General features: G+C 38.4%; 1 protein-coding gene across 1 annotated transcript in view; it reads right to left on the reverse strand.

The window, feature by feature from the left end:
- Positions 1-8,141: 8,141 nt before the first annotated feature.
- Positions 8,142-26,564, reverse strand: part of UPK1B (uroplakin 1B) — a 41,459-nt gene continuing 23,036 nt past the window's right edge. Inside the window, exons 6-8 of the mRNA XM_077117561.1 lie at positions 19,613-19,792; positions 16,746-16,829; positions 8,142-9,058 (exon numbers count right to left, since the gene is read on the reverse strand). Coding sequence (XP_076973676.1) covers positions 9,008-9,058; positions 16,746-16,829; positions 19,613-19,792 — 315 coding nt within the window. The 3' untranslated portion in view covers positions 8,142-9,007. The remainder of the gene's footprint in view (positions 9,059-16,745; positions 16,830-19,612; positions 19,793-26,564) is intronic.

Genomic DNA, 26,564 nt, shown 5'->3' on the forward strand with positions numbered 1-26,564 from the left:
GGGGCTGTAATAAGTGTGTTTCTTGGCTAGTAACAAGGGGTGTGCAATTCTTAGAATGTTGGGAATCATCGAATTATGCCTATTAACTTTTCTTCAGAGAGTTCTTTCAAACAAGGTAGTGTACACATTTATTTTTAATTTTTTTAATCATCACAGTTATATATTCATCACCATCATCATTTCTCAGAACATTTACATCACTCCAGTAAAAGAAATAAAAAGAAAAAAGAACAAACTCACACAGACCATACCCCTTACGCCTCCCTCTCATTGACAACTAGTATTTCCTTCTACACAATTTATTTTAACATTTGTTCCCCCTATTATTTACTTAAAATTTTTTTTTAAACTTAACAACATAGAAACACAAACATTCTTACCATATGATCATTCTGTTCTTGGTATATAATCAATAACTCATAATATCATCAAATAGTTGTATATTCATCACCATGATCATTTCTTAGAACATTTGCATCAATTCAGAAAAAGAAATAAAGACAAAACTCATTCATACCATCTCCCTTATCCCTCCCTCTCATTGACTGCTAGTATTTTCATCTACTCAATTTATTTCAGCCTTTGTTTCCCCTATTTTTTCTATACCTCTTGCCACTCCCTTTCATGGATCACTAGCATTTCAATCTGCTAAATTTATTTTAACATTTGTTCCCCCATTCATTTATTTTTAATCCATATTTTTTACTCTTCTGTCCATACTGTAGATAAAAGGAGCATCAGAACAAGGTTTTCACAATCACACAGTCACTTGCAAAAGCTATATTGTTATATAATCATCTTCAAGAAACATGGCTACTGGAACACAGCTCAACAGTTTCTGGCACTTCCCTCTAGGCTCTCTAATACAACTTAAACTAAAGAGGGGTTATCTATATAATGTGTAAGTATAACCTTCAGGATAACCTCTCGACTCTGTTCGAAATCTCTCAGCAACTGAGTTTTTATTTTGTCTCATTTCTCTCTTCCCCCTTTCCGTCAAGAAGGTTTTCTCAATCCCTTGATGCTGAGTCCCAGCTCAGTCTAGAATTTCTGTCCCACATTGCCTTAGATGTTTACACCCCTGGGAGTCATGTTCCACGTAGAGAGGGGGAGGGCAGAGAATTTGCTTGCTGGGTTGGCTGAGAGAGAGAGGCCACATCTGAGCAACAAAAGAGATTCTCTGGGGGTGACTGTTAGGCCTAATTTTAAGTAGGCTTAGCCTATCTTTTGTGGGGATGTGTTTAATATGAAAAAACCTCAAGATTAAGGGTTCAGCCTATTGATTTTGTTGTCCTCACTGCTTGCAAGAATATCAGGCCTTCTCCATGTGGGGAAGTTGGATTTTCCCTCTTTCTCACCATTTCTCTAAGGGGACTTTGCAAATATTTTTTTATTCATTATTCAAATCACTCTGGGGTTTATTGGGGCATCACTCTGGACAAACATACAAAATCTCATGCCCTACTCAAGGTTCCATATACTTATGGTGTTCAATTAAACTGCCCGTGTAAGCTATATTAGGAGATGCACTAGTCAAAATACAAGTTTTGTACCAAGTAAACATTTTTTCTTTTGTCTCACACATAAGTTAAAGTTTTAAAATACGAATTACCATCTATTTTCAATACCCTGCAATACTGACATTCCTTTGTTCTTCCTCTTACAAAATCATTTTTTAATTTGTACATTTAATCACTATCCTCATATACTTTAGGCATTTCTAGATTATACCATCTCAGTCTTTATTGTCTATCTTTCCTTCTGATTTCATTTGGCTACACATCATTTAAATGACTTAAGGAACTTCTTGAGGTGGGAGATACTTCTGTAAGGCCCTCATGCTACCCTTAAGCCACTCGACCTGTGCTGGGAGCTGAAAGCCCAGTGACTGAAGGGAGGCGAGCAGTGCCTGCTTCCTCATTGCTGCCATCTCCCTTCCTTCACTTCACAGCTGGATTGCACATCTCCCAATTCCTGCCCTGTGTGTTTTTCAGTCAATTGGCACAAAGAGGCAAAGCTTTTTGAGTATCGTATTGACATTTATGCCTACTATACTCGCTAAGTATTATATGGGTGCCAACTATTTAGATGTCAGTACCTAACAGGGTATGCCATTTAAAGGCTTTTTAAAATTTTTTTCTTGATAGTACACATTTGTGTAGTGCCCTACAGTTTGCATTGTTTTTCACACACTATTGGTCCTCCTCACTCTTGGGATAGGATGAATGAGGAAATGGGGATCCAGAACAAGTGGGTGACTTGACAGAAATCCCACCACTAGTAAAGGGTAAACTCAGATCTTCTGATTTCAAGAACTTTGTACAATATTGTCTTCATCTAGGTTTCTCTGGTTCTTTGTGGTAGTTCTCCTGAATCTATATCCTTGTCCTAGCTCTTGAGAAGTTTTATATCTTCTAGAACCAAAGAAATACCTCTCCATTCTCATCTGTTCTCTGAACTTTCTTCCAGATTCCCTCCCTGGGTTTTTTGTCCTTAGACCTCTCCCATGCAAGCACCTTTTGAGCCCCCGAACAGTCTGAAATGTCCTCTTAGGGAAGAAAAAAAAGACATTTTCTGCCAACATGAAACCTCCACTTACCCCAAGTCCTATATATGTATATATAGTCCCAACTGAAGCCATTAATTAAAATAACCCACAAGATGGAGGATATTCAGTGTCTTAGCTTAACTGCTAGAACTGCTGTAATAAAGTAACAAGGACTGGTTGGCTTAAACAACAGTTTTTGTCTCAAGTTCTGGAGGCTAAAGTCCAAAATCAAGCTGCCAGCTGGGCCATGCTTCCTTCTAAAGTGGAGAATCCTTTCATGTTTCTCTCCTGGCTTCTGGTGGGTGGTCAGCAATCCATGGCTTTCCTTGGTTCATAGCAGCATAACTCAATCACTGCCTCTATCATAGGCCGTCTCTCTCTCGCTCTGTACAATTGTCCTCTCCTTATAAGACCACTGGTCATACTGGATTAGAGTTCAGTCTAATCCAGTTTGGCCTCATCTTAACTAATGATATCTTCAAAGATCCTATTTCCAAATAGGATTACTTTCATTAGGACTTGAAACGTATCTTTTGGGGGGACACAATTCAACCCGTAATTTTCAGGTACATTTCATAAGGTCATTTTTGCTAATTATATTCCAAAACTTAAAAAAATCTGCCCATTAGAAACTTAGATATTTTAAGCTATTGCCACCTTCACTGGTTTTAATATTCCAGACCTGCGAGAGGGTCTGATAGATCTCAGGTGTGCATAAAGGAGCTACTGAAGCCCATCTCTGGGGAGCAGCCCAGACAGGCAGAGGTTATATTGTTCCATTGACAATTGTTGAAGCTGAAAATTCAAACGAATATTGAAATTTTTGGCGTGTGTGTGTGTGTGTGTGTGTGTGTGTGTGTGTGTGTGTGTGTGTAATTTGGGGGCTTGGAGGGAAGATTGGAGGGTGGGGCAAATAAGGGAATTAACGTAAGTGAATGCTTGCTCTCCATCAGTCAATTTCCCTGTCCTATTCATTTTAACTTTCTTTTTAACCTTGTAAGCATATATGTTCTTCAAATGGGAAGAAGATTCAAGTTAAATAACTTCCCAAAGTTGGTAAAACTGCGAGTTAAAGTTTCAACCCAGGGTCTTTCTTGACTCTAATATTGTGTTTCCCCCCAGGATATCACATTGTCCAGACAGTATAAGGTTTCCTTGTGAGAGCAGTGAGGGCAGAAATATCATTGGTAGTGAGGACTTCTAGAAATAATACACAGAACTTGAAACCATATCAATTAAAATGCCTTATCTTGATGACCCTAGTACATTCTTCCACTACTGAGTAGTAGTTTCTCAGAAAAGCTATTACTCATAGCTATTGTTTGATGGCCAGAAAGTAGCAGCCATAATATATTTTGTCATCAGGCTTATTGCAATACATTGGAGCAGCATAGCATTAGTTTGTGTTCCCAGGGATTATGAGCCAAACATTCTTCAGTCCAGATTTATGGGAATAACTTCTTGTTGGGTACCTCTTACAGGCTGTTAGTCATGTAGATGCACACGTTACAAATCTTATTGAATTTTCCCAGGCCTGTGTTAAGGATAGATCTATTTTCCTAAAGCAGACCCCAAGAGCTAGGGTTTGGAATCAGGTATTTGACTCAAAAATTCATGTTCTCAACCACTCTGAAAATAGGCAAATAAATAAACCAAAGAGAAGAAATAAGGATGAGTGGTGGAAGATGGTTATTTGGAGACTGTCTATACCCTTCAGCTAATGACCACCAATAGCATACCTGTAGTTAAATAAACTGGGGATATGACTCATTACAGTGAGGGAGAACACACACCCTGGGGACATGGGATATCTCAGTAAAAATGCCTGAGAGTCAATCTGTTATAGTATTTGGGCTTTGGTTGGGTGATTTGGGGAAGGTCTAGATTGGATGCTGTCAGAAAGTGGGGACAATCCTCAGAAAAATCTTATCTACAGACTAGCACAAAGATAAAGTTGTAATGATGAAAAAGTAGCAGTCACTCATTTTGGCTGAGAGAAGGGGCATTTGGTATTTTGCAGGTGGCACAGTGACCTTGTTTTTGTCTGTGCTTAGAGAAAATTATGATGTGGTCCTGCTTTGTCTCGTTTTATTGTGGTCTGCACACTCTTGAACTGGTGTCCTGTGAGATTGTTTGTGTTCAAAAGGAGAATAACCTGGCTCAGTCGTGAGTATGAAGCCAGCTTCTGACTGTCAAGGACTGCCTTTTTTTTTCTTTTTCAAGAGGAATTTGAGGTAGAAAATAGGATGTGGTAGTACTCTTTCTCCTTCACTCCAGGACTGATTTGGCTATTTGTCTCCTTCAAAGATTTGTGTGGTGAATTGGGAAGGTTGGTTGGAGAAGATTCTGAGGATTGTGTGTTTCTGGGCACTGTGGCGTTTTTCTAGGATGTTTTTGGATCTGCTCACTGGAGGTGGCCAGTAGAGCCACACGATAAAAATGTCACACCATGTGAAGGCAAACTAGAGCCTACAACTGCTCTCCTCTGTGCTTCTTCTTTGATTTAGTTTCACTAATCGGAATTGAGGATATGGGTAAAGGAAAGTAGACAAGGGGAACTAGAAGAAATGTTGGATAAAGGAGGAGAAATGAAAAATTCTTAGTAAGATGAATACATTTTAATAATTGTGCTATGAGAAACTGCTTATGACCACATTGCAGAGCAAACATCTTAATACCTAAGATGTTAGTCTACACAGATGGGTGTGTGTAACTTTATTGCCATTCAAAGATTTTAAATTGCATTCATGCTTCTATGTCCATATGAAATGAAGATGGATATTTCCTTAAGTCTGCTCTGTTTGATTCTGTTCTCTGTTCTTCTCTAATGATGCATCTCTAATTGTACACAGTTCAGCAATATCTAGGAGTATAAAGTTGTAACCCATCAATAAAAATCACAAAGTTGGTTAAAAAATAAAATTAAAATATTTCTTAGAAATAAGAAACCAGCTCAGTGTCCAATTCCTCAACCACAGTGCTGGCTGCCTTCGATCAGACAGGTGGAAGATGAGGCTTGAGAGAAAAGTAGAGAGATTTTAAAATTCACATGATTATTCTTATTACTTTTCTTATTTATAGGTAGTCAGAAAATATCTGATCTGTTGTTTAAAATAGGAGCATTCCTGTCTATAGCACCTGATGTAGGAAAATAAAAAGTTTAGAGCTGACAAATTTAACACTAGGATGTGCAGTGGGCTTTTGAATGGTAAATCTAAGCAGCCTGCCAGGAACCTGAGGAGGAACCTGGGGAGGGCACAGGTCAACTGAGAGAGGGTGGTGACCTGGTTGATGTAGCAATCAGGTAAAATTTACCCCCAGACCTAGTCTGACACATTTTTGATGTTAGGAAGTAATTGTTCTTTGCCTTTGTGATAAGCTGGCATGTCTACTCTGTTTGGGCCTACCTCTGGAGTCCAGCAACCTGCCAGATACCCACAGCCAACTTCTCCTCTGCTCTCCTTTCCCTCCCTGATCTGATAGTACTGGAGGTGGCTTTGGTAAGGCCAGTGGGGAGCAAGTTGCTACCTGGTGTTTCATGGGAACACAGGCTCAGGGCACAAGAGAACATTTCAGCAAAGAACTGCTTTACTACTTACACCACACAAAGGGTCCAAGAGAGCAGGGGAAGAGATCCCATTGTGACCAATCTCCCAGGGTAGCCAAAACTGCTTTCGTCAAGGTTGGGCATGGCAACCCTGAATTATCCTGCTTTGCATTGGAGAAGAGAGACCGATCTATACCGTCTGAATATGGGATTTATCCACCCTAAGGGGAGGGGGATGTGGCACTGAGAATTCCTGCCTTGATTAGTATCTGGGGCTGCTGGTTCCAGATTTCTGAGTATAATGTCTGGTTGGGCCTTTTCATTAGACTTAACATGTCCTGTAGGTTTTGAAATGGAAATATACTGAAATATTGTCAGACAAGAGAAGAGGCAGTGGTATGGGAGGGGGGGGCGGGTAAAGGATGGGGTCATAGACAAGGGCTGGGAGATGGTTACTGAGGTGTGTCTTTGTAGTGGCTTAGGTATCAGGGCTCACACTGAGCTCTACTTCCAGTCCCAAGACACAGAAAGAAGAGGGGGAAGTTGAGTTTCCAGAGAAGGTGGAGGGGATAGAACTGGGAGAAATGGAATCTGCGCTGAAAAACTGAAACTCCTGTAGTGGTAAGCTTAAGAATTCTGGGTGGCTGGACCCCCTGCAGGGGGATCAGGCCTGGGTTCTCTCTCAGCTGAAAGGTGTGTCCTCTCCAAGTGCTAGGGGCCTGGACATAATGAATATCTGGGTTCAGAGCTGCCTCCCCCAACTTTATAGTGGAATTTGCCCGTTCTATGAAGGATGAGGATGAGTCTCCAGGTAGGAAGCTAGCTGGAGAAGGGGCTGAGAGCAGTGGCTAACTGAAAGTCCTTTCTCTCCTTAGGGCCTTGGTGGTAGGGTAGGCAGGTGGTAAGATTTAAGGAGCAGCAGGTGAGCTATCTTGCCACCATAGCTCTGTCTTGCTCCTGCTGCAAATAGAGATCAAAGTCAGTTATCAAGGAAAAATCTATAGAGAAGATTAAAAGTGGGGCTAGTTGTCTCTCATTATGAATTAGTTTACAAAAGGGCTTTCCCTTAACCTACCAAAGATCAAATCACCAGTAGAATGGAATTTTGTATATAGACAGGATTTTGGAGTGTGAAGGCAAGATAAGAATGGGTTTGAGGCTGAATTTGGTCAGTAAGTGGAAAGCATGAGGGCAGTGGAAAATCTAGTTAATGATAGAAGAAATAGGTAACAGAATGCATAAGAAAGTATAGAAAGAGAGATGGGAGAGTGGCCGTTTCAAAACTTTGCTGAAGGTGGTTCCTTTCTCTCTTTTTTCCTTTTCTTAAAAACCAGAGAGAAGAACCTTCTCAGCCAAGGGTAGGAGTTATTGATTTCTTCTGAGATCAATACCTCAACTCCTGTTCTGGAGAGCCAGGGTGAGGTAGGGGAGGGGCAAGGGGGTTCTGTCTTCTCAGGACATGAGTCTTTGGCCATTAACCTGGGATTAGGGCATCAGGTCCCTGTCCCAGCTTACATTTCAAGTGCCCTGGAGAGGTGTGTCCTCAGCTCCTTATCCCTCCCCTGCCGCAGCACTCAGCCTAACTCACAAGAATGTGGTGGTAATTGCAGGGTGGGGAGATGTTCACATATCTGAGTCTGCTGGGAGAAGGTCCCTGAAGTGATGGGTAGATTTTCTTCATAGGGAACACAGTTCCACAACTGGGGTCAGAGATGTTTCCGTTGCTTCAAAGTGCAGGAGGAAAAGGATTTGAGGAGCAATGGTTTCATCACCGCTTCTGGGGAAAGTGTGACAGGACCAAAAAATGAAAGTAAATGGACAAGTTCCAATCATTTCATTGTACAGTAGGATTACTTGGTGCTCAGCAGGAAACCACACCACGTGTATGCATTTTCTATTTCCTAAGCTTTAATTCCCATGAGCCTAATAGGCTCTTCTGTTGGAAAATATCTGTTTTATTAGACTCATATGCGACCAATTCTGATACTGGTAAAAACAAAAGAAAGTGAAAATCTTGTGAAGTTATCTTTATTTATAAGGGTTGATAACAAATTTTGAGTTATAAGAACTTCCTCCAGGATTGCTAATGGAAATATAGATCAGAAGAGAAATATTTGACAGTAAACAAAAATCCTCATAAATCATCCATTCTAAGAGCTAATTTGCTTTTCACCTCTTTGAGGGGCATTTCAAGTTGAGGCCTTTCAGGGCAAAGACTGAGAAAATATAAAACAGGCTCTCTTTACTCCAAAAAAGTCCACATACTTTTAATTAATGGGAAAATCGAGGTTATGTAACATGTTATCACTCTGCAAGGTGCAAGAGGAAATTTCAGTCATTGTTAACTCAAGATTGGGGATTGTCCTAGAGAATGAAGGGGTCCATAAGTAACATAAAGAAGATCACCAGTCTCTTTAGATGGAAGCCAATATAAATCAAAAGGTAAAAGTTACACTCCAGCAACCTTTCCCTGTTTTGTTTTGTTTTTCACCTGGGCAATATACTGGCATAAATGATAGCCTTTGAAGGTTCCTTTTAGTGAGTTACACAGGCAGATTGGTTATGCAAACACAGACTGGGTTTGCTGTTATAACACAGGTTCTGTTGAATGTCTTTACACCCCCAAACTAAAAGTTAACAAGGGGAACAATTTATTATTATTTGCATTCCAAATTCTCCCTTTTCCACACTCTACAAAAGGTTGCAGAATCCCAGACCAGGATGAAAAACACCAGTAGTGAGAATTTTAGGCATCTAAGAAGCTTAAAGAAGTCCCATATGACCTGGCAATTTGGATAAGAAATGCATGTTACTATAGAATAGAGATGTGGAACTTTAGGGGAGATCCAGTTCCAGCACCTAATCCGGAGTGTCTTGGGGGGAAGGTTAGGTACGGTGTTGACATTTTATCCTCAATATTCAATTCTGCTCCAGTAGAACATGGTACCCAGGAGAACCCAAAACTAGAATAAAAATGACAGTAAAATGAAAAAGAAATATAAAATAGGTTTACTTTAGAAACATCTCATACTTGGAAAGAAAATGGCATTAGGTTCATTCAGACTAAAGTGATACTAGATTTTAAAAGCAAACTTGCCTTAAGTAACATCACAAGGACAGAACTAATATTGAGTCCAATCCATCCCAAAGCATCCCTTAAAACCTGCCACTCATATGGACAGATGAGTAAAAAGTATGGATTAAAAACAAATAAATAGTGGGGGAACAAGTGTTAAAATAAATTGGGTAGAGGGAAATACTAGTGGTCAATGAGAGGGAGGGGTAAAAGGTGTGGTCTGTCTGAGTTTGTTCTTTTTTCCTTTTATTTCTTTTTCTGGAGTGATGTAATTGTTCTGAGAAATGATGATGGTGATGAATATAAAACTATGTGATGATATTGTGAGCCACTGATTGCACACCAAGTATGGAATGTTCATATGTTAAGAATATTTGTGTTGTATGTTGGTTGATTTTATTAATAAAAATTAAAAACAAACAAACCAGCCACTCAGAGGCAGCTGCCTCATTCTCCATTTTCCCACCTCAGTCCTCACTCTAAACTCCCGGTCTTGTGAGGTTGCCCTTCTTACTTCTGTCTGCAATGAACTAGCCCTTTGGGAACATTGCTCTTCTTTCCGTCAGGGTTAACCACCATCCAGCAGATTCCTATTTCTAGTATGTACTGTTTTGGGGTATAAGTTTCTTGTTTCTGATATTGAACCTCTCTTCTCACTAAACTCCCCTTTTTGCCTAAAATGTTTTTGGAAGAAGACTATGTCCTGTATCTCCCTACTCTGTCATCTTCCCCAGAAGTTCTTCTCAATGATTTTAATACTAAAACCTCACAACAATAGCCAGGTAGGTAGCCATCTCCCATTTTATAAGGAACTGAAAAACAGAGAACTTGAATAACATGATAAATGAACAGACATATAGAGAACATTGTACCCCAAAACAGCAGGATATGAATTCTTCTCAAGTGCTCATGGGTCATTCTCCCAGATAGACCACATGTTGGGTCACAAAACAGATCTCCACAAATTTAAAAAGATTAAAAGTAAAAAAAAAAAAACCACTTTCTCTGACCATAACTGTATGAAACTGGAAATCACTAACAGACAGAGAACTGGAAAATGGAGGTTAAATAACACACTCTTAAACAATCAGTGAGTCAAAGGAGAAATTGCAAGAGAAATCAGAAAATATCTTGAGATGAATAAATACAAGCTATTAAAACTTACAGGATGCAATGAAGGCCGTGCTGAGAGGGAAAATTATAGCCATAAATGCCTACATTAGAAAAGAAGAAAGGGCTAAATGAAAGATTTAACTGCACAGCTGGAGGAACTAGAAAAAGAATAACAAACTAATCCTAAAGAAAGGAGAAGAAAAGAAATAAAGATTAGAGCAGAAATAAATTAAATTGAGAAGAAAAGAAACAGTAGAGAGAATTAAAAATTAAGAAAACACAATAGTTGATTATTTGAGATGATCATTAAATTGACAAATCCTTAGTTAGACTGACAAAGATAAAAAGAGAGAAGCTGCAAATAAATAAAATGAAAAGTGAGAGGTGGGACATTATTGCTAATGTCACAGAAATAGAAAGGATCATAAGAGGATATTATGAACAACTGTATGCCAATGAATTAGAAAACTTACATGAAATGAGCAAATTCCAAGAAACACACAAACAATGTACACTGACTGTAGAAGAAATAGAAGACCTCAACAGACCAATTACAAGAAGAGATTGAATCAGTCATCAAAATCCCCCAACAAAGAATAACCCAGGACCAGATGACTTTACAAGTGAATTCTACCAATTATTCCAAGAAGAATTAATACCAATCCTGCTCAAACTCTTCCAAAAAATTGAAGAGGAGGGGATACTATATAATTCATTCTATGAAGCCAACACTATCCTAGTACAGAAGCCAGAAAAAGATACAAAGAGAAAAAAAATTACAGACCAATTTCTCTAATAAATACAGATGCAATGCTAAAAAACTAGACAATGTAGATGAAATGGACAACTTCTTAGAAAGGCATGAACAACCAACATTGACTCGAGAAGAAGCAAATGACCTCAGCAAACCAATCTGTCTTACAGCTGTGTAATATTCCATCACCTAGAGTATACAATGATAGTGACTAAATGTACAAATTAAAAAATGTTTTAAATGAGGAAAAACAAAGGAATGTCAATGTTGCAGAGTGTTGAAAATAGATGCTAATTCATATTTTAAAACTTTAACTTATATGTGAGACTAAAAAAAAGATGTTTATTTGGCACAAAATTTATATTTTGACTAGTGCATTTCCTAATATAACTTATATGGACAGTTTAATTGAACACCATAAGTACATAGAACCTTGAATAGGGCATGAGATTTTGTAGGTTTGTCCAGAGTGATGCCCCAATAAATCCCAGAGTAATTTGAAAAATGAATTAAAAAGTATTTACAAAGTCCCCTTGGGGAAATGGTGAGAAAGAGGTAAAATTCAACTTCCCCACATGGAGAAGGCCTGATATTCTTGCAAGCAGTGAGGACAACAAAATCAATAGGCTGAACCCTCAATCTTTGGGTTTCTTCATATGAGACACATCTCTGCAAAGGATAGATCAAGCCTACTTAAAATTAGGCCTAAGAGTCACCCCCAGAGAACCTCTTTTGTTGCTCAGATGGGTCCTATCTCTCTCTCAGCCAACACGGCAAGCAAATTCATTGCTCTCCCCCTCTCTACATGAGACATGACTCCCAGAGGTGTAAACTTCCCTGGCAACATGGGACAGAAATCTTAGAATAAGCTGGGACTCAGCATCAAGAGATTGAGAAACTCTTCTTGACCGAAAGGGGGAGGAGAGTAATGAGACAAAATAAAATGTCAGTGGCTAAGAGGTTATCTTGGAGGTTATTCTTATGCATTTTATAGATATCCCCTTTATAGTTTAAGGTGTATTAGAGAGGCTAGAAGGAAGTGTCAGAAACTGTAGAGTTGTGTTCCAGTAGCCATGTTTCTTGAAGATGAATGTATAATGATACAGCTTTCACAATGTGAATATATGATTGTGAAAACCGTATCTGATGCTCCTTTTATCTATAATATTGATGGATGAGTGAAAAAAATATGGATTAAAAAGAAATAAATAATAAGGGGAACAAATGTTAAAGATAAATTGAGTAGATTGAAATACTAGTGACCAAGAAAGGGAGAGGTAAGGGATATAGAAAAAAAATAAGGTGAACAAAGTTTAAAATCTATTGAGTAGATGGAAATACTAGTGGTCAATGAGATGAAGGGATAAGGGGTATGGTATGTGTGAGTTTTTTCTTTTTTCTTTTTATTTCTTTTTCTGAATTGGTGCAAATGTTCTAAGAAATGATCATGGTGATGCATATACCACTTTGTGAAGATATTGTGAGCCATTGATTGTACACCATACACGGAATGTTTGTATGTTAAGAATGTTCATGTTTTTATGTTGTCTTGGTTTGATAATACAAAATAAAATTTAAAATATATATACATGTAGATTTGGTGAGAGCAGAGAATGCTGCAGCACCACGAAGCAGAGAGTCCCTTTTGGTAGAGCCATGTGAAAGCCAGCTTATGCCACCATGTTCGCCACGCACCCTTCCAGCTGAGAGAGAAATGTTGAACATCATGGGCCTTGTTGAACCAAGAAATATTGGAAATGTGAATGCCGGCTGACACATGCAGAAGAAATGATGAAATTAAAAAATCTTCATTGGACAACCATTCTAGAAATACTTGATTCAGGACAGGAAATGTCAATGGATGCTAAAACAAGTGAGTCACTTTTGATGAGAAGCATGATATTTACATATCAAAATATTTTTTTGTTAGACACTTACTAATTATAAAGGGGAAATAGCAACTTTACCATGGAAAAACTTGCTATTACCACCTTAATCAAGTAATTGCAGGTAAAAATACCAGAAATGGGGGAAATTAATATCACATGACCCTTAATATGATGCACTGGGAAAGAGACAATCATCCCGTCCATGGAATTCTTGCCAAAAATACATCATCTGATTCAATAAAGAGGAAATATCAGACAAAATCAAACTGAGGACCTTCTGCAAAACAACTACTCCGTATCATTACAACTGTCAAGTGGTACAAGGTGAAGAAAAGCTGAAGAATTGTTGGAGATTAAGGAGACTAAAGAGACAAAACAATTAAATGCAACAGGAAACTCGATTGGATCCCAAGCAGATTTTTTCGTTTTGTTTTATTTCTTTTTAAAGCACATAATATGACAATCAATAAAATTTTAATAAGATTTGTAGATTAAAGATCAGTATTGTGGCAATGTTAATTTCCAGGTAGTGATAATTGCACTGTGGATATACATATATATGTTATATATGTATCATAATCTACATAAAATTTGTGTCTTCTTGTTTTATTCACTAAACATTGATTTTAAAAGCATATATATATATACATGCAAAAATCCTCAACAAAAGACCTGCAAATTAAATCCAACAACACAGCAAAATAATTATATACTATGAGCAAATGAATTTTATCCAAGGCATGAAAGAGTAGTTCAACACAAGGAAATCAATTAATGTAATACACCACGTTAACAAATTGAAAGGAAAAAAACACAAGATTATCTTGATTGATTTGACAAAATCCAGTATCCTTTCTTTTTGAATTTATGGCGATCTGTTTTGTGACCCAGATATTTTAAAGATATAAAACTATTTAAAAGTAGAATTAGAAGGAAGCTTCCTCAATATGATTCAGGCCATATGAGAAAAACTCACAGATAACATTGTTTTCAATGGTGAAAGGTTGAAAGCTTTCCCTCTAAGATCTGGAACAAAATAAGGATGCCAACTGTTACCAATGTTATTCAACACTGGGTTAGAATTCTAGCTAGAACAGTTAGGCAAGAAAAATAAATAAAAGGTATCCAAATTGGAAATGAAGAAGTAACATTTTCACTATTTGCAGATAGCAATGTTATCTAATGCAAAACATTTGTAAAGAGATAAACAAAAACCTAAATAAATGGAAGATATTCCATGTTCATGGATTGGAAAACTAAATATCATGAAGATGTCAATTCCATCCAACTTAAAGAGCCAATGAACTCCAATAAAAATTCCACTGCCTCCTTTGCAGAATTGGAAAAGCCAATTATTAACTTTATTTGGAAGGGTAAGAGGACTTGGACAGCCAAAAACATTAAAAAAAAAAAAAACAAACCAAAGTTGATAAAGACACACCTCCTGACTTTAAAGAATATTACAAAGTTATAGTGGTCAAAACAGCATGATAAGGCATAAACAGATAAACTGACCAATGGAATAGAATTGAAAGTGTAGAAAATAGACCCTATATTTATGGCCAGTTGATCTTTGACAAGGCTGTCAAGTCCACCCAACTGGGACAGAATAGTCTCTTCAACAAATAGTGCTGGGAAAACTGGATATCCATATCCAAAAGAAAGAAAGAGAACCTGTACTTCACAATTTATACAAAAATTAATTCAAAACGGATCAAAGACCAGGACCGTAAAACTCCTAGAAGAAAACGTAAGGAAATATCTTCAGCACCTCATGTTAGGCAATGGTTTCTTAGGCTTTACCCACAAAGCACAATCAATGAAAGAAAAAAATAGATAAATGGGACATTCTTAAAATTAAAAATTTCTGTGTTTCAAGAGACTTTGTCGAGAAAGCAAAAAGGCAGCCTATGCAATGGGAGAAAATACTTGGAAACCATATATCCAATAAGGGTTTAATATCTAAACTATATAAAGAAATTCTACAGCCCAACAATAAAAAGACAGACAACCCAATTAAAAAATAGACAAAAGATATTAATAGACATTTTTTCAAAGAGGAAATACAAATGTCCAAAAAAGCAGATGAAAAGATGTTCAATGTACTAGCTATTAGGAAAATGCAAATTAAAACCACAATGAGATATCATTTCATACCTACTAGAATGGTGACTATTAAAAAAACAGAAAACTGCAAGTGTTGAAGAGAATGTTGAGAAAGAGAAAGACTCATTCGCTTCTGGTGGGGAATGTAAAATGTGTGCAGCCACCGTGGAAGTCAGTGTGGTGGTTCCTCAGGAAGCTAAATATAGAATTGCCATATTATCCGGCAATCCGCCTACTGGGTATTTACCCAGAAGAATTGAAAGCAGGGGCACAAACAGACATCTTTACACCAATGTTCATAGCAGCATTATTTGCGATTGCCAAAAGATGGAAGCAGCCTAAGTATCCATTAACCAATGAATTGATAAGCAAAATGTGGTATATACATATGATGGAATATTATTCAGCTGTAAGAAGGAATGAAATTCTGATACATGCAACAACATGGATGAGCTTGAAGGCATCAATCTGAGTGAAATAAGTCAGACAGAAGGACAAATATTGTATGATCTCACTGATAGAAGCTAATTATAATAAGCAAACTCAGTAGAGTTAGAATCTAGAATATGGGTTACTAGGAGATAGAATAGAGGTAGAGAATGAGAAGCTGATGCTTAATTTGTGCAGAATTTCTATTTAGTTTTGATTGCAAATATTTGGAAATGGACAGAGGTGACAGCAGTACATTACTATGAGTGTAATTAACAGCGATGAATTACGTGTGTGAATGAGGTTGAAAGGGGAAATTTAAAGTCATGTATATTATTAGAAGGAAAGCTAGAGGATAAAATACAGTGAATCCTGTGGTGGACAATGTCTGTGGCAAATAGTAAAAATATAAAAATGTTCTTTCATGAACTATAACAAATGTATGTCAATATTACAAGGTGCTGATAATAGGGGCGAATATGTGAAAATCTACCTAATGCAAACTATGGACTATAGTTAACAATAATATTTTAATATTCTTTAGATATAAATATGTCTATAGTGACAGGAGTAGATTATGTTTAGGTAGGGCTGGGGAAGGATAGAGGGATTGAGAGGTGGCTGCTAAGGGGTGTGGGGTTTTTCTTTTCGGAGTAATGGAAATGTTCTAAAATTGATTGTGGTGCCGAACGCACAACTCCGTGATTGCACTAAAAGGCACAGAGTGCACCTTGGCTGCATTGAATGGTATGTGAATCTGTCTCAATAAAACTGCTTAAATAAATAAAAAAAGTCACCTTCCCCTCTCTCTTCTGAATTCTATGGGGACCCACTACACATGGAGTCCATTTGATACTTGCAGAAATATTGTGAGTTAAAAGTGGCCTGGGGTCTTAAGTTCCTCAAAAGCTTTTAACAATATTCCACAGTTCCCGCTAGCATGGTATTAATAGAAAGCTCCTTGATATCATCTTTCATTCATTCAACTAACAATTCAGGACTTACTACGTTCTATGCTGTGCACTGGGGATACAAAGAGCAACTGGTTCCCAGCCTGTCCTCAGAGACAAACACATCGCAGCACAGCAGGGCTCCCAGCCAGCAGGAGGCAGGATCTGGTTGTAGGGCTCATCACTTCTCTGGTTGGGTAAGTTAACTCCCTACTTCCTAAGGGAATCCCCTGTCTCCCTAGTGCCAGAATTTCCTCAATAGCCTTCAGGACTGAGGTCTCGAGCCTTTCTGTATCATTCTTCCAGAAATAAAATATGCAGGGAGATACTCACAGTCCAGCAGAGGATGGCAAATCCAAACCAGGCAACCCCCCAGGCATGCCGGTCCATTGGTCCAGAAATCAGTCCATAGCAGCCCTGGCAGAGAGAGGGATTCCACGTCGGTGTGAAGAGAACCAGAAAACAAAGATATAAGAGATTCGTGGGAAGACAAATTTCGTTCTGAATAAATGCTACTCTCAAGTCTGGTGTTACATAACCAGAATATTTCCAGCTTCCCTTTGGACAGCCAGTTACTAACAATGCTTTGCTGAGAGAATATAAATGAATCTGTTGAAGAAGATATTCTGTATTACGTTTATTTGTACCTATCACTTAATCTAAAAAGGGGGCTGCTATTTTAGCATAGGTGGACAATGTAAACTATTCTTAGTATTTTTATTCCCTCCCAAAAGATTTCATTGGTGATTTTTGTGAGGACAGAATTACTTTCTTAATTTTGTTTTTACATAAAAGTGTTTCTCGTCCTAGAAGGGCTGAACTTGAAGTTTAGTTTCTGCCCAGGGGCTATAGATAGCCATTTGAGGTTCTGTCCTTTACAATCTGCCCCAGTCAAGGGCTGATCCGCTGTCATGCCCTGCCTTTGCTATGCCTTGATTTCTCCCCCATCAGGTCTTCTCCATCTATGTTATGTAACAGAGTTCCTCATAGATTTTCAGGGAGATGGAAGCCTATTGGAGGGTTTTCAGCAAGGGTGTGAGGTGATCTGATTTATGTTTTGCAAGGATCTCTCTAGCACTGGGTGAAGAATAGGATGTGCCAAGAGTGAACTCAGGCCTCAGGGAGTCCAATTAGGAAATTATTACAGTAATCCAGGAGCAAGGGGCGGTGAACCGGAGTGGTGGCATAGTGCCAGGCATTATGCTAAGTTCTGAAGCTATAGAACTGGGTAGTGTACTGACCTCAAGGAGACTCAGAAAAGGTTGGCTCGTGAGCAAATCGCTATAGTATAGTCCAAAGTTTAAATGCAATTATAGAAGTAACGTGCAGTAGCTAAAGGGGTAGCATAGTTTGCTCTGTAGGAAAGGATTGCTTTAGGGGAATTAGCAAGACCCTTAACTCAGCGAGTGTGGTGGTGTGTGGGGAATTGGGGAACTGGGGCAGGAAGAATCAGAAAGGATTGGTAGATAAGAGATTAGGCTGAGGATGAAAAATAAGTGAGATTGAGAAAGTAGGAGTACAGGGAGTCAGGGGCAGACAGAAGAATTTCAGGGATTTATGAAGTTGGTGAGGGAGTAGGGTTGAGTGACAATGAGCTTGAAGTTTTGCTGCAGCTGGCTGGAGTGGAGGGGGAGATGTTAAGGACAGATGAGGCCAAGGTACTTCAAGGTAGGGGGGTGGGGGCAGTGCTGTTAGAAGATTGTTAAAACAGATGGATGTGCCTGAAGATAGTGAAAGGAGAGAGTTCATTTTTATCTCTTCCTCAAATCTCATCTATCTCGACTTGGGATAAGTAAAGTTTTAGGTGTGTTCTTTCTACTAGAATGTTATATGTGGTAGGGAAAGTGTTGTTTTGAGATAAACTGATTATCTGAAGGCAAACATTCTTTCTTGTCCTTATCAAAGAGGTTACGCAGTTTGTACGCTAATTACAGTTCAGTCAAGATATGTTTTCATGGGTCAGTTCCAACAATGAAATATCAAAAGCATTTTATGAATTCTGTTTGTGATAATTATATTGTACTTATGATTGGAAGTAGTAAATTTAATTTTTAAAGCAGTCTAAACAATTGATTAAAACAATGCCAAGATTATGTTGCTGAAAAGCTAAATGAGGGTTGCTTTGAACACATCTGCAAAATTATCTGTATCACACCCATGTCCTTTTTCTAGATTGATGCAACCAATCATAGTCCAGGCTCTCTGCCAAGCATGGTATTATGATTAGCACTGCAGCGTCCTTCATTCCAAAAGTGCAGTTTGTATTCTTTACTCAAAACTAAGAAGCCGGATGTTTCTCTATTATTTAATGCACTGGCCTACAAGTGGCTTTTCTCATGTGGTAACCTGAAAGGCAGTGTGCAGCCTTTCAAAGGCTGACTACGGATATATAGGTGCTTCTGTCAGGGCTTTCCAGGAATCTGACCAAATTCTTTATTAACTTAGAGCCTGGTTCCAGAGTCAGACTTCTCAGGTTTAAATTAGAGGCCAAGCAACATTTATTAGCTGTGTGACCCTGGGCAAAGTACTAACACCTCTATATCTCAGTCTTATCTGTAAAATAAGGCTCACACTGGTACCTGCCTTTGTACATTAAATGAGTTATACAGTTGTGAAACTGGAATCTTGGCTGGCATGTAGTAAATACTTAAAAAATTTAGTTTTCATGATCGTCATACAGTTATCCTTATCAGTCTGGAAATGCTTTTTCAAAACCATCTGTATGTCACCTCCTTCTACCCAAATCACCAAATCACATTTTATTAAACCTATCCTACAGTATCACTGAATAAAGCTTTTGGATATATAATTACTGCATTTAACCTCAGCAATTGCTATTGCTTTGGAACTGGCAAAGCGTTGCTTTTGCATAGTATCCCCTCCAATTTATGCAAAAAAGCCCTAGCTAATCTTGGTTTCATATAAACACTCTTTTGAATATCAGTGCTATACATTTCACAGATAGTTTTCATTTAAACAAAATTGGACTTTGCTCTAGCAATTCTTATATCATGTTAATTTTCACAACACGTTTTAGTCCTAGATTAGCATTCACAGTTTACTTACAGAGAAAGAAGTAGAGGTTTAGGGTAAAAGATGCAGAATTCCTGACTGAGGGATTATTACCTACGGTTGACCAATATTTCCTCAAAAACTGCAGAAGAACCTTCTGGCAGTTCTTTGGAGGCGTGAAGACTCACCTGCTTGTGGTAATAACCAGGCACTCCTAGTTTGCAGGCCTCCAGGTTGAGTGGTTCTTTTAAATTGTTCATAATACAGCACTGACGAGGCCAGGGATAGTCAGCATCCTTATTCTCAACCCGGAAGGCAGACGTGTATTTCTGCCAGTCTGAGGGACCATTTACACCACAGCAGTTGTCCTGTCAATGAATGAGAGATACAGAATTCTCTTTCATGGTCCTTGCTAGAGTCATCAACGTAGCAACTGAGATTTTAGAGAAAGGAGATATGGGAAGTGCACCAGACCTTAAGTTTACTAAAAATCCCTAAATTATAGCTGGAGGTATTAATAACTTACATTTTAGAGTTTGCAAAATACTCTTCACATTTACTGCTTTACTAGCTGTTGATGAGCTCTGTAGTCTTTTGTTAGTTACTTATAAATTTGTAAACTCGCTAAACTGCAGTTATCCTTAACTAGGATAAATATAGTGCCAACCTCAAAGAGTTATGAGGATTAAATGAATAATATAAATACAGTATTTAATACAATGCTTGGCCCATCGTAAACCCTTAATGAAAGTTAATTATCATTGCCAATATAATTATATAACAAGGTGAGACATATAGTTATTCTACTATTTGCTCATATTACACAAGAGCAAACTGAGAATCAAAATTAAATTAAAATTTTAGTGGTGTAGAAGTAAACAAGTCATTCTTCTCTTATTTTTCTATATTTTTACTATTTCCTAGAGCAATTACATATTACTCTTATAATGGGAGAAAATAAACTGAATAAAAATAACCCAATCCAAGTGATTTTCCTGGTAACCCACAGCTATGGCTCTACATAGGAAAGGAGGATCAATGAACATACAGGTAATACCTTTATATTCTGCACGTAATTAAGGCTAAAACACAAATCATATCATTTCCCCTCCTTTTTATAAATTCTACTGATGTGTTTCAAGAGAGGAAGTTAAAACTACAGATATCTCTCAACTTTTATAATAGATGAATCCAAGCAAACTTCAAGGTAAATCAACAGTTTTTAAAGTATGCCCTATTTTGCCATGGGATTATTGTAAGTATCTATCTAAGGAAAACAATCATCCTTTAGTTTGACCTGAGCATTTTGGCAAGAAAATGATTAAGTTTGAGCCAGGTTTATTGCAGACTAAGATTTTTCAAATGTATGATCATTCATATTTTCATTTTGGAGAGCCTAGTTTTTGCTAACAGAGTAGAAAAAACTTGACCAGTAATTACAAGACCAGATTTGAACCCTGGCTCTGCTGCATATCATATGAATTTGGGTAAATTACTTACCCTCTCTGGGTTTTCTCATCTGTAAATGGAAGATAATAATACCTATTTCACAGGGCTATTTTGACGATTAAATGGATGATATATGTGCAATTGACTTCATTGCTCTCTTTTCATGATATTTAAAACCTGAGAGTGCTGGGCTATAAAATCACAATATATCACTATCTGCTATCCTCTAATATTAAGTATAATCCAAAAAGAAATATTCATAAAGCTTTCAGGTCTGATAAAGGAGATACCTTAACAGTGCTTTAAATGAAATATCCAATTTAACAAATGTGTCTTACCCAATGTATTTTTTTCTTTTAGGTAATTCTTTTTTCCTCGACACCTCTTTTCCCATTAAAACTAGACCATAAGGCTAATTTTTACAGGGAAGAGAGGAACAAAGGAATCTAATAAGAACAAAGAAATAAAATTTTGGCTTTGACTTCCAAAAAGATTCTTGAAAGAATTTCAGCAATCCACTTAAGAGAGAATCCTTTTAGGGGAATCTAAAAGCTACCTAAACATTAAACATCAAACCCAAAAGCCTGGAAGTGTGAAAGCACACAACTTATACCAGTGCTTCTCAAGGCTTTTTTTCTTTGAGTGTAGTTGATTTTACCTTAGGACCCTGTGTATACATACAAAGCTAAAATTAAAATCCAAACAAAAATTTCACAAAACAATGCTCATTTTTATAATGTTCACATACACCACATACATTATTCTATTCTCATTTAAGAAAATGCTGATTATGACCCACTAAATTGAGTTCCCAATACACTGATGGGCTACAACATGTAATTAAACAACATTGATTTGTACTTTACCCATATAAAGAAGAGAAAAATGGGCAATTACACTAGAATTGTTACTCCACCTGAAGGAAATAAAAATCTGATTGGCTGAAGGAAGGAGAAGGATCAGGTAAAACATACTGAAGTTTAAACAATTAAACAATTGTGGGTAATTGACAAAAGGTCTTTGTGCTCTGCCTCTACTTGCATTCAACACTACTGAATAGAGATGGTAAAATTTCACTGAAAGGCCTAGGGAAAACCCAAGACACCAGGGAATTGTCTCTCTCATCTCAGGAATTTTCTTGGGGATGCTACAAGCCTACCAGATGTCCCACATTTGGCATAGTACCAGCAGGGTCTGTAACAAACAACAGCTGAATGATTTGCCTAGAATTCGTTGAGCCTGTCCATCCCAGTGTAGCACAGGAAATGTGTCCAAATATATCTCGAACCCCAAATGCTAAGGGCCAGCAGGACAGAATAAGAGGAGGAAGAGGATATAAAGAAAGTAGACCTGATTAGTAGGCATGATGGTGGAGTGAGTACATCAGCAGTAGATACCACACAAGACTAGGAGAACAAATTTTCATGAGGTCAGCAAGGATAGACGATAGTATGAGGATAGTATGAGTAAAGCACGACTTCTTCACTGCAAAGTTAATTTTTAAGCAACTTGGGTATTTAATAATCATCAAGAAAAAAGGAAAAAGAGGACCCTGAATTTGCTTGAATATAGGTTTACTTTGGTTGAGGTAAGCTTAAAATGTCTATTAGCCAAATGGAAATGTCAAGGAGGTAAAGGAAGCTCAGGGAAGAGATCAGGGTTGGAAATATAAATTTAGGAGGCAGCATGTAAATAGCATTTAACACCATAGGATTGAATACAATAATTCAAGTAGAGACAGTAAAAAGATAAGTGTCCAGGGCAGGCCACAGTGGCTCAGCAAGCAAGAATGCTTGCCTGACATGCCAGAGGACCTGGGTTCGATTCCCGGTGCCTGTTCATGTACAAAAAAAAAAAAAAAGGATAAGGGTCCAGAACTGAGCCTTTAGCAGTCCAATATTGAAAGCTGGAAAGAGGCTGAAAACCCAGAAAAAGTAATAAAGAGGGAATGATCAGTGTGATGAATGCTGATGATATGTTAAGAAGGATAAGGACAGTAACTTGACCCATTTGGATTTGGCAGGGTAGGCATAAATAGTGACTGCAATAAGTTTCAATTCTGTGGAGTGGTGGGGTCAAAACCAATTGGAGTTGGGCGAAAGCAGATGAGAGGTGTGAAAATGGAGACAGCAAGCATAGGTATCCATTTTTAAATGTTTTGTTGCAAAATAAAATAGATCAGTGGTATAGCAGAGTAACGGGTGAATGTTGGACAAGATAGAGTTTTTTTAAAAGATAGTTAATTTACTGTGTACCTGTGGACTGAAGTAACAGAGAAACTGATGAGGTAGATCAGAGTAGGGGTGATGGCTGTAGTAAAGGAGAGAGAATGCAGACAAGAAGCAAAGGAATTAGACAAAGATCAGTCCATATTTCATAAGAGAAAAGGCAAAGTACATGAGTACAGATGAAGGTAGGTGGGGGTGGATTTGGTAATAGAAAGATGAGATGTTTCTTGACTGATTTCTTCTAGATTCTCAATAAAATATGAGATGAAGTCACCAGCTGAGAATAAGGGTGAAGAGGGGTATTGCAGATATGAACAGAGGGAAGAACATGTGCAAGAGTGGCAAGTGAATTTCCTAGGAAAATATACTAGCAAATATCAAGTGCCCATTTGAGCTTTTTGGCCATAAATTTAAATTGAAATTGGCATGGTTGTGTGACTTTTTCCAGCGAAGTTTAGTTATTAGGGTATAGGTGAGGAGCTGGGGTTAGTTAGGAAAGAATGATCAACTGAGGAATTGGCAAAGGAGTAAAGAAAGCTGACAAAGGAGTGATTATAGGGATGAACCATAAAATCTTAGGTAAGGAGGAAAGAGAGAATGTGAAAAGGGTGATAGAAAGTGAAAAAGTAGCCTATGAATTGGAGGATCTAATGGAATACAAAAATTACTGGAAAGAAAATATTAGAATGAAGGAAGGAAATTATAGAACATAGTAGTCAGAGAATGGGATGCCTGAGAAATTTTTATCTCAGGGGCCACAGTTATTGGTGATGACATACTGGCATGACCATGGAAGTGGGTGGCTGTGGTGGAATGGAGGACAAGATCTTTGGAATGGAGTAGGCAAAGGAATTGAGAAGCCAGAATGTTGGTTGACTCATCTTTGTGGATATTAAAGTACCCAGGTAGGATGACAGGAGTATGAGTGAAGAGGTATACAGTGAGTGAGGTATTGAAATCCCCAGGAAAGGCAGGAGAATGACTAGGTGGAGGGTAGTTGATAAATAATCACAATAAGGGGGGGGGGGGAATGGATGATATAGACTGATGGCATGAGCTTCAAATGTTGAAGGAGAAAGAAGTGAGGGAAGAAAATAGTATGGCAGCCAAAGGGAGCAAGGAGGACATCTAGTCAATTTCCAGGTCCTATGGTACATGGATCAGAGAGAAAAATGAGGGGGTGAAGGACAGGCAGTGTTACCAGGAGACAGCCAGACTTCCAGTGGAGCAAGAGAGTAAAGAGAGAGTTCAAAAAAGGGGTGGAAGCTGTGAGGGAGTTTGCTGATGAGAAGTTATGAAAAGTTGGTAGTGGCATGGAGATGGGGAACAGAAGGCAGTGTAAAAGTTGGGTCAGATTTGGGGTTATGTTGAGCAATATGTGGATAGGAATTTATATACATAGGGTGATGTGGGTGTGATGGTGGATATCCTGGAAGACTTGTATGTTTGATGGTATTTGAGATAAATTTGGATGAAAGACTGTGTTGTCAGTTAGAGAAATTAGGTGGTCAAGTGATAGATCAGAGCATTTTCATATCTACTAGTCTATACACTACTAGTCTATAGTAGGTATGAAAAGGCACCAAATAAGCAAAACAAGATAGTAATTGCCACCTGAGTTCACTGTGGGGAGAGTGGGGAACATTTTTTCTTAATGTGATGCCTGAATTGTAAGAAACAGAATGTGTAATTATAGACTGACAAGATGGCAGCATAGTGAGGTGTGGAATTTAGTATGTCCTCCTGAGCATCTAGGAAACAGCCAGGAACAGTACAGAACAACTGCTGAGGGAATATTGTACACACACTATACACCAATCTGGACCAAGTGAAATCACTGAGATCCCACACAAAACTGTAAGGCCCCTAAGCTGTGGAGGCTAGTGCCCCTCCCCCATGGGCAAAGCAGGTTGGTTCCCTAGGGGAAAGGAAACAGACTTTACTAGCAGCAAGGGCTTAGCTCAACCAAGCTCCAGTTGAGGAACTAATTAACAAATTTCGACTCCTGAAAACAGGCTCCAAGCACCAATAAACCTGGAGTAAGCACTAAAGGTACTAGGAGTTTTTGCCCCAGCAGAGAGAGGCAGGGCTGATGAAAAACAAAAAAAGAGGCTTTTGAGTTGGACATCACAAAATACCGGAAAAGGGCTGGACCCCAAGAAAGAGGGCACAAAGAGCCGGGAGTAAGAGAGCCACATATCAACTTAAGCTCTTGATTGACAAACCTGAGGAGCAGGGGTCTGGCTCTGAAAAGGCTTTTTTTTTTTTAAACTCCTTAACAGCTCATTAGATAGAAATGGAAGCACTCTTAGGTTCCAGCATTGCACCCCAGGCAAGAGCAGAATTAAGCTTGTTTGAGAGACAAAGTAACTAGTCAAGTGAAAGGAGTTAATTTCCTAAGGAGTGCATCTTTCCCCACGAAAAAGGGGGTGGGCTCAGCTCAAGTGGAATCCCTCCTTCAAGGAATTCAGGCTCCAAGGATTGGAAAACTGAAACGATTAAAGCCATCATATTATCTTTGTCTCGACCATGCCCCTGGCAGAGAGCATCTACTGAAATTAAAGGCATCACATCACTTTACCCTGGTGGGGAGCCATGGGCAGACAAGTGCCACATACTGGGAAGGATAGGAGAAACTCAGAGACTGGAGGCTTTATGGGAAATTCTGACAACCTGCTGGGTCCCACCCTTAGGAAAAACTGATACTGGCTACTCTTTCTGAGATGTGGGCCTGTCTTGTCTGGGAAAATCTGACTGGAGTCTGTAATATCTGAGGAGACCCTCCTAAAAAAAAAAAGGCTCCAAATAGGCAGGGAAAGAAACAGACAAACAAGAACTGAAAAATTCTGATCAGTTAAATAGAACTTATGCTAGAGGTCTAGAATAAGTTGAACTGAATATCAAAGAACAGATAGAGAACAAAGCCAACCAGCAAGGAAGTCCTAGATAAAAGAGTGAAAACAATCTCCAAAATAGACTAATACAGGAAATCAAATGGATAGACACCAGCAAAAGATAATAAGCCATATTAGGAAAATTGAAGATACGGCCCAGTCAAAGGAACAAACCAACACTTCAAATAAGATACAGAAGTTAAAACAACCAATTCAGGCAGACATGGAAAATCTCATCAAAAATCAAATCGGGGGGAGGTGCCAAGATGGTGGCTTAGTAAGGTGTGCATTTAGTTCATCCTCCAGAACAACTACTAAATAACCAGGAACAGTACAGAACAGCTCCTGGGGCCATGTCAGTGACTGGACACACAGCATACCCCAGTCTGGACCAGATGGACTGGCTGTGAGACCCCTAGAACCATGAGTTCCCCAAGACGTGGTGGCTGGCACCCCTCCCCCACAGGCTGCTTCCCAGAGGGGAAAGAAAAGAGACTTTACCAGCAGCAGGGGCTGAGCACAGCCAAACACCAATTGTGGAATTAATTAACAAATTCTAACAACTAAAA

This window comes from Tamandua tetradactyla, chromosome 10 (assembly GCF_023851605.1).
Source record: "Tamandua tetradactyla isolate mTamTet1 chromosome 10, mTamTet1.pri, whole genome shotgun sequence".
NCBI lineage: Eukaryota > Metazoa > Chordata > Mammalia > Pilosa > Myrmecophagidae > Tamandua > Tamandua tetradactyla.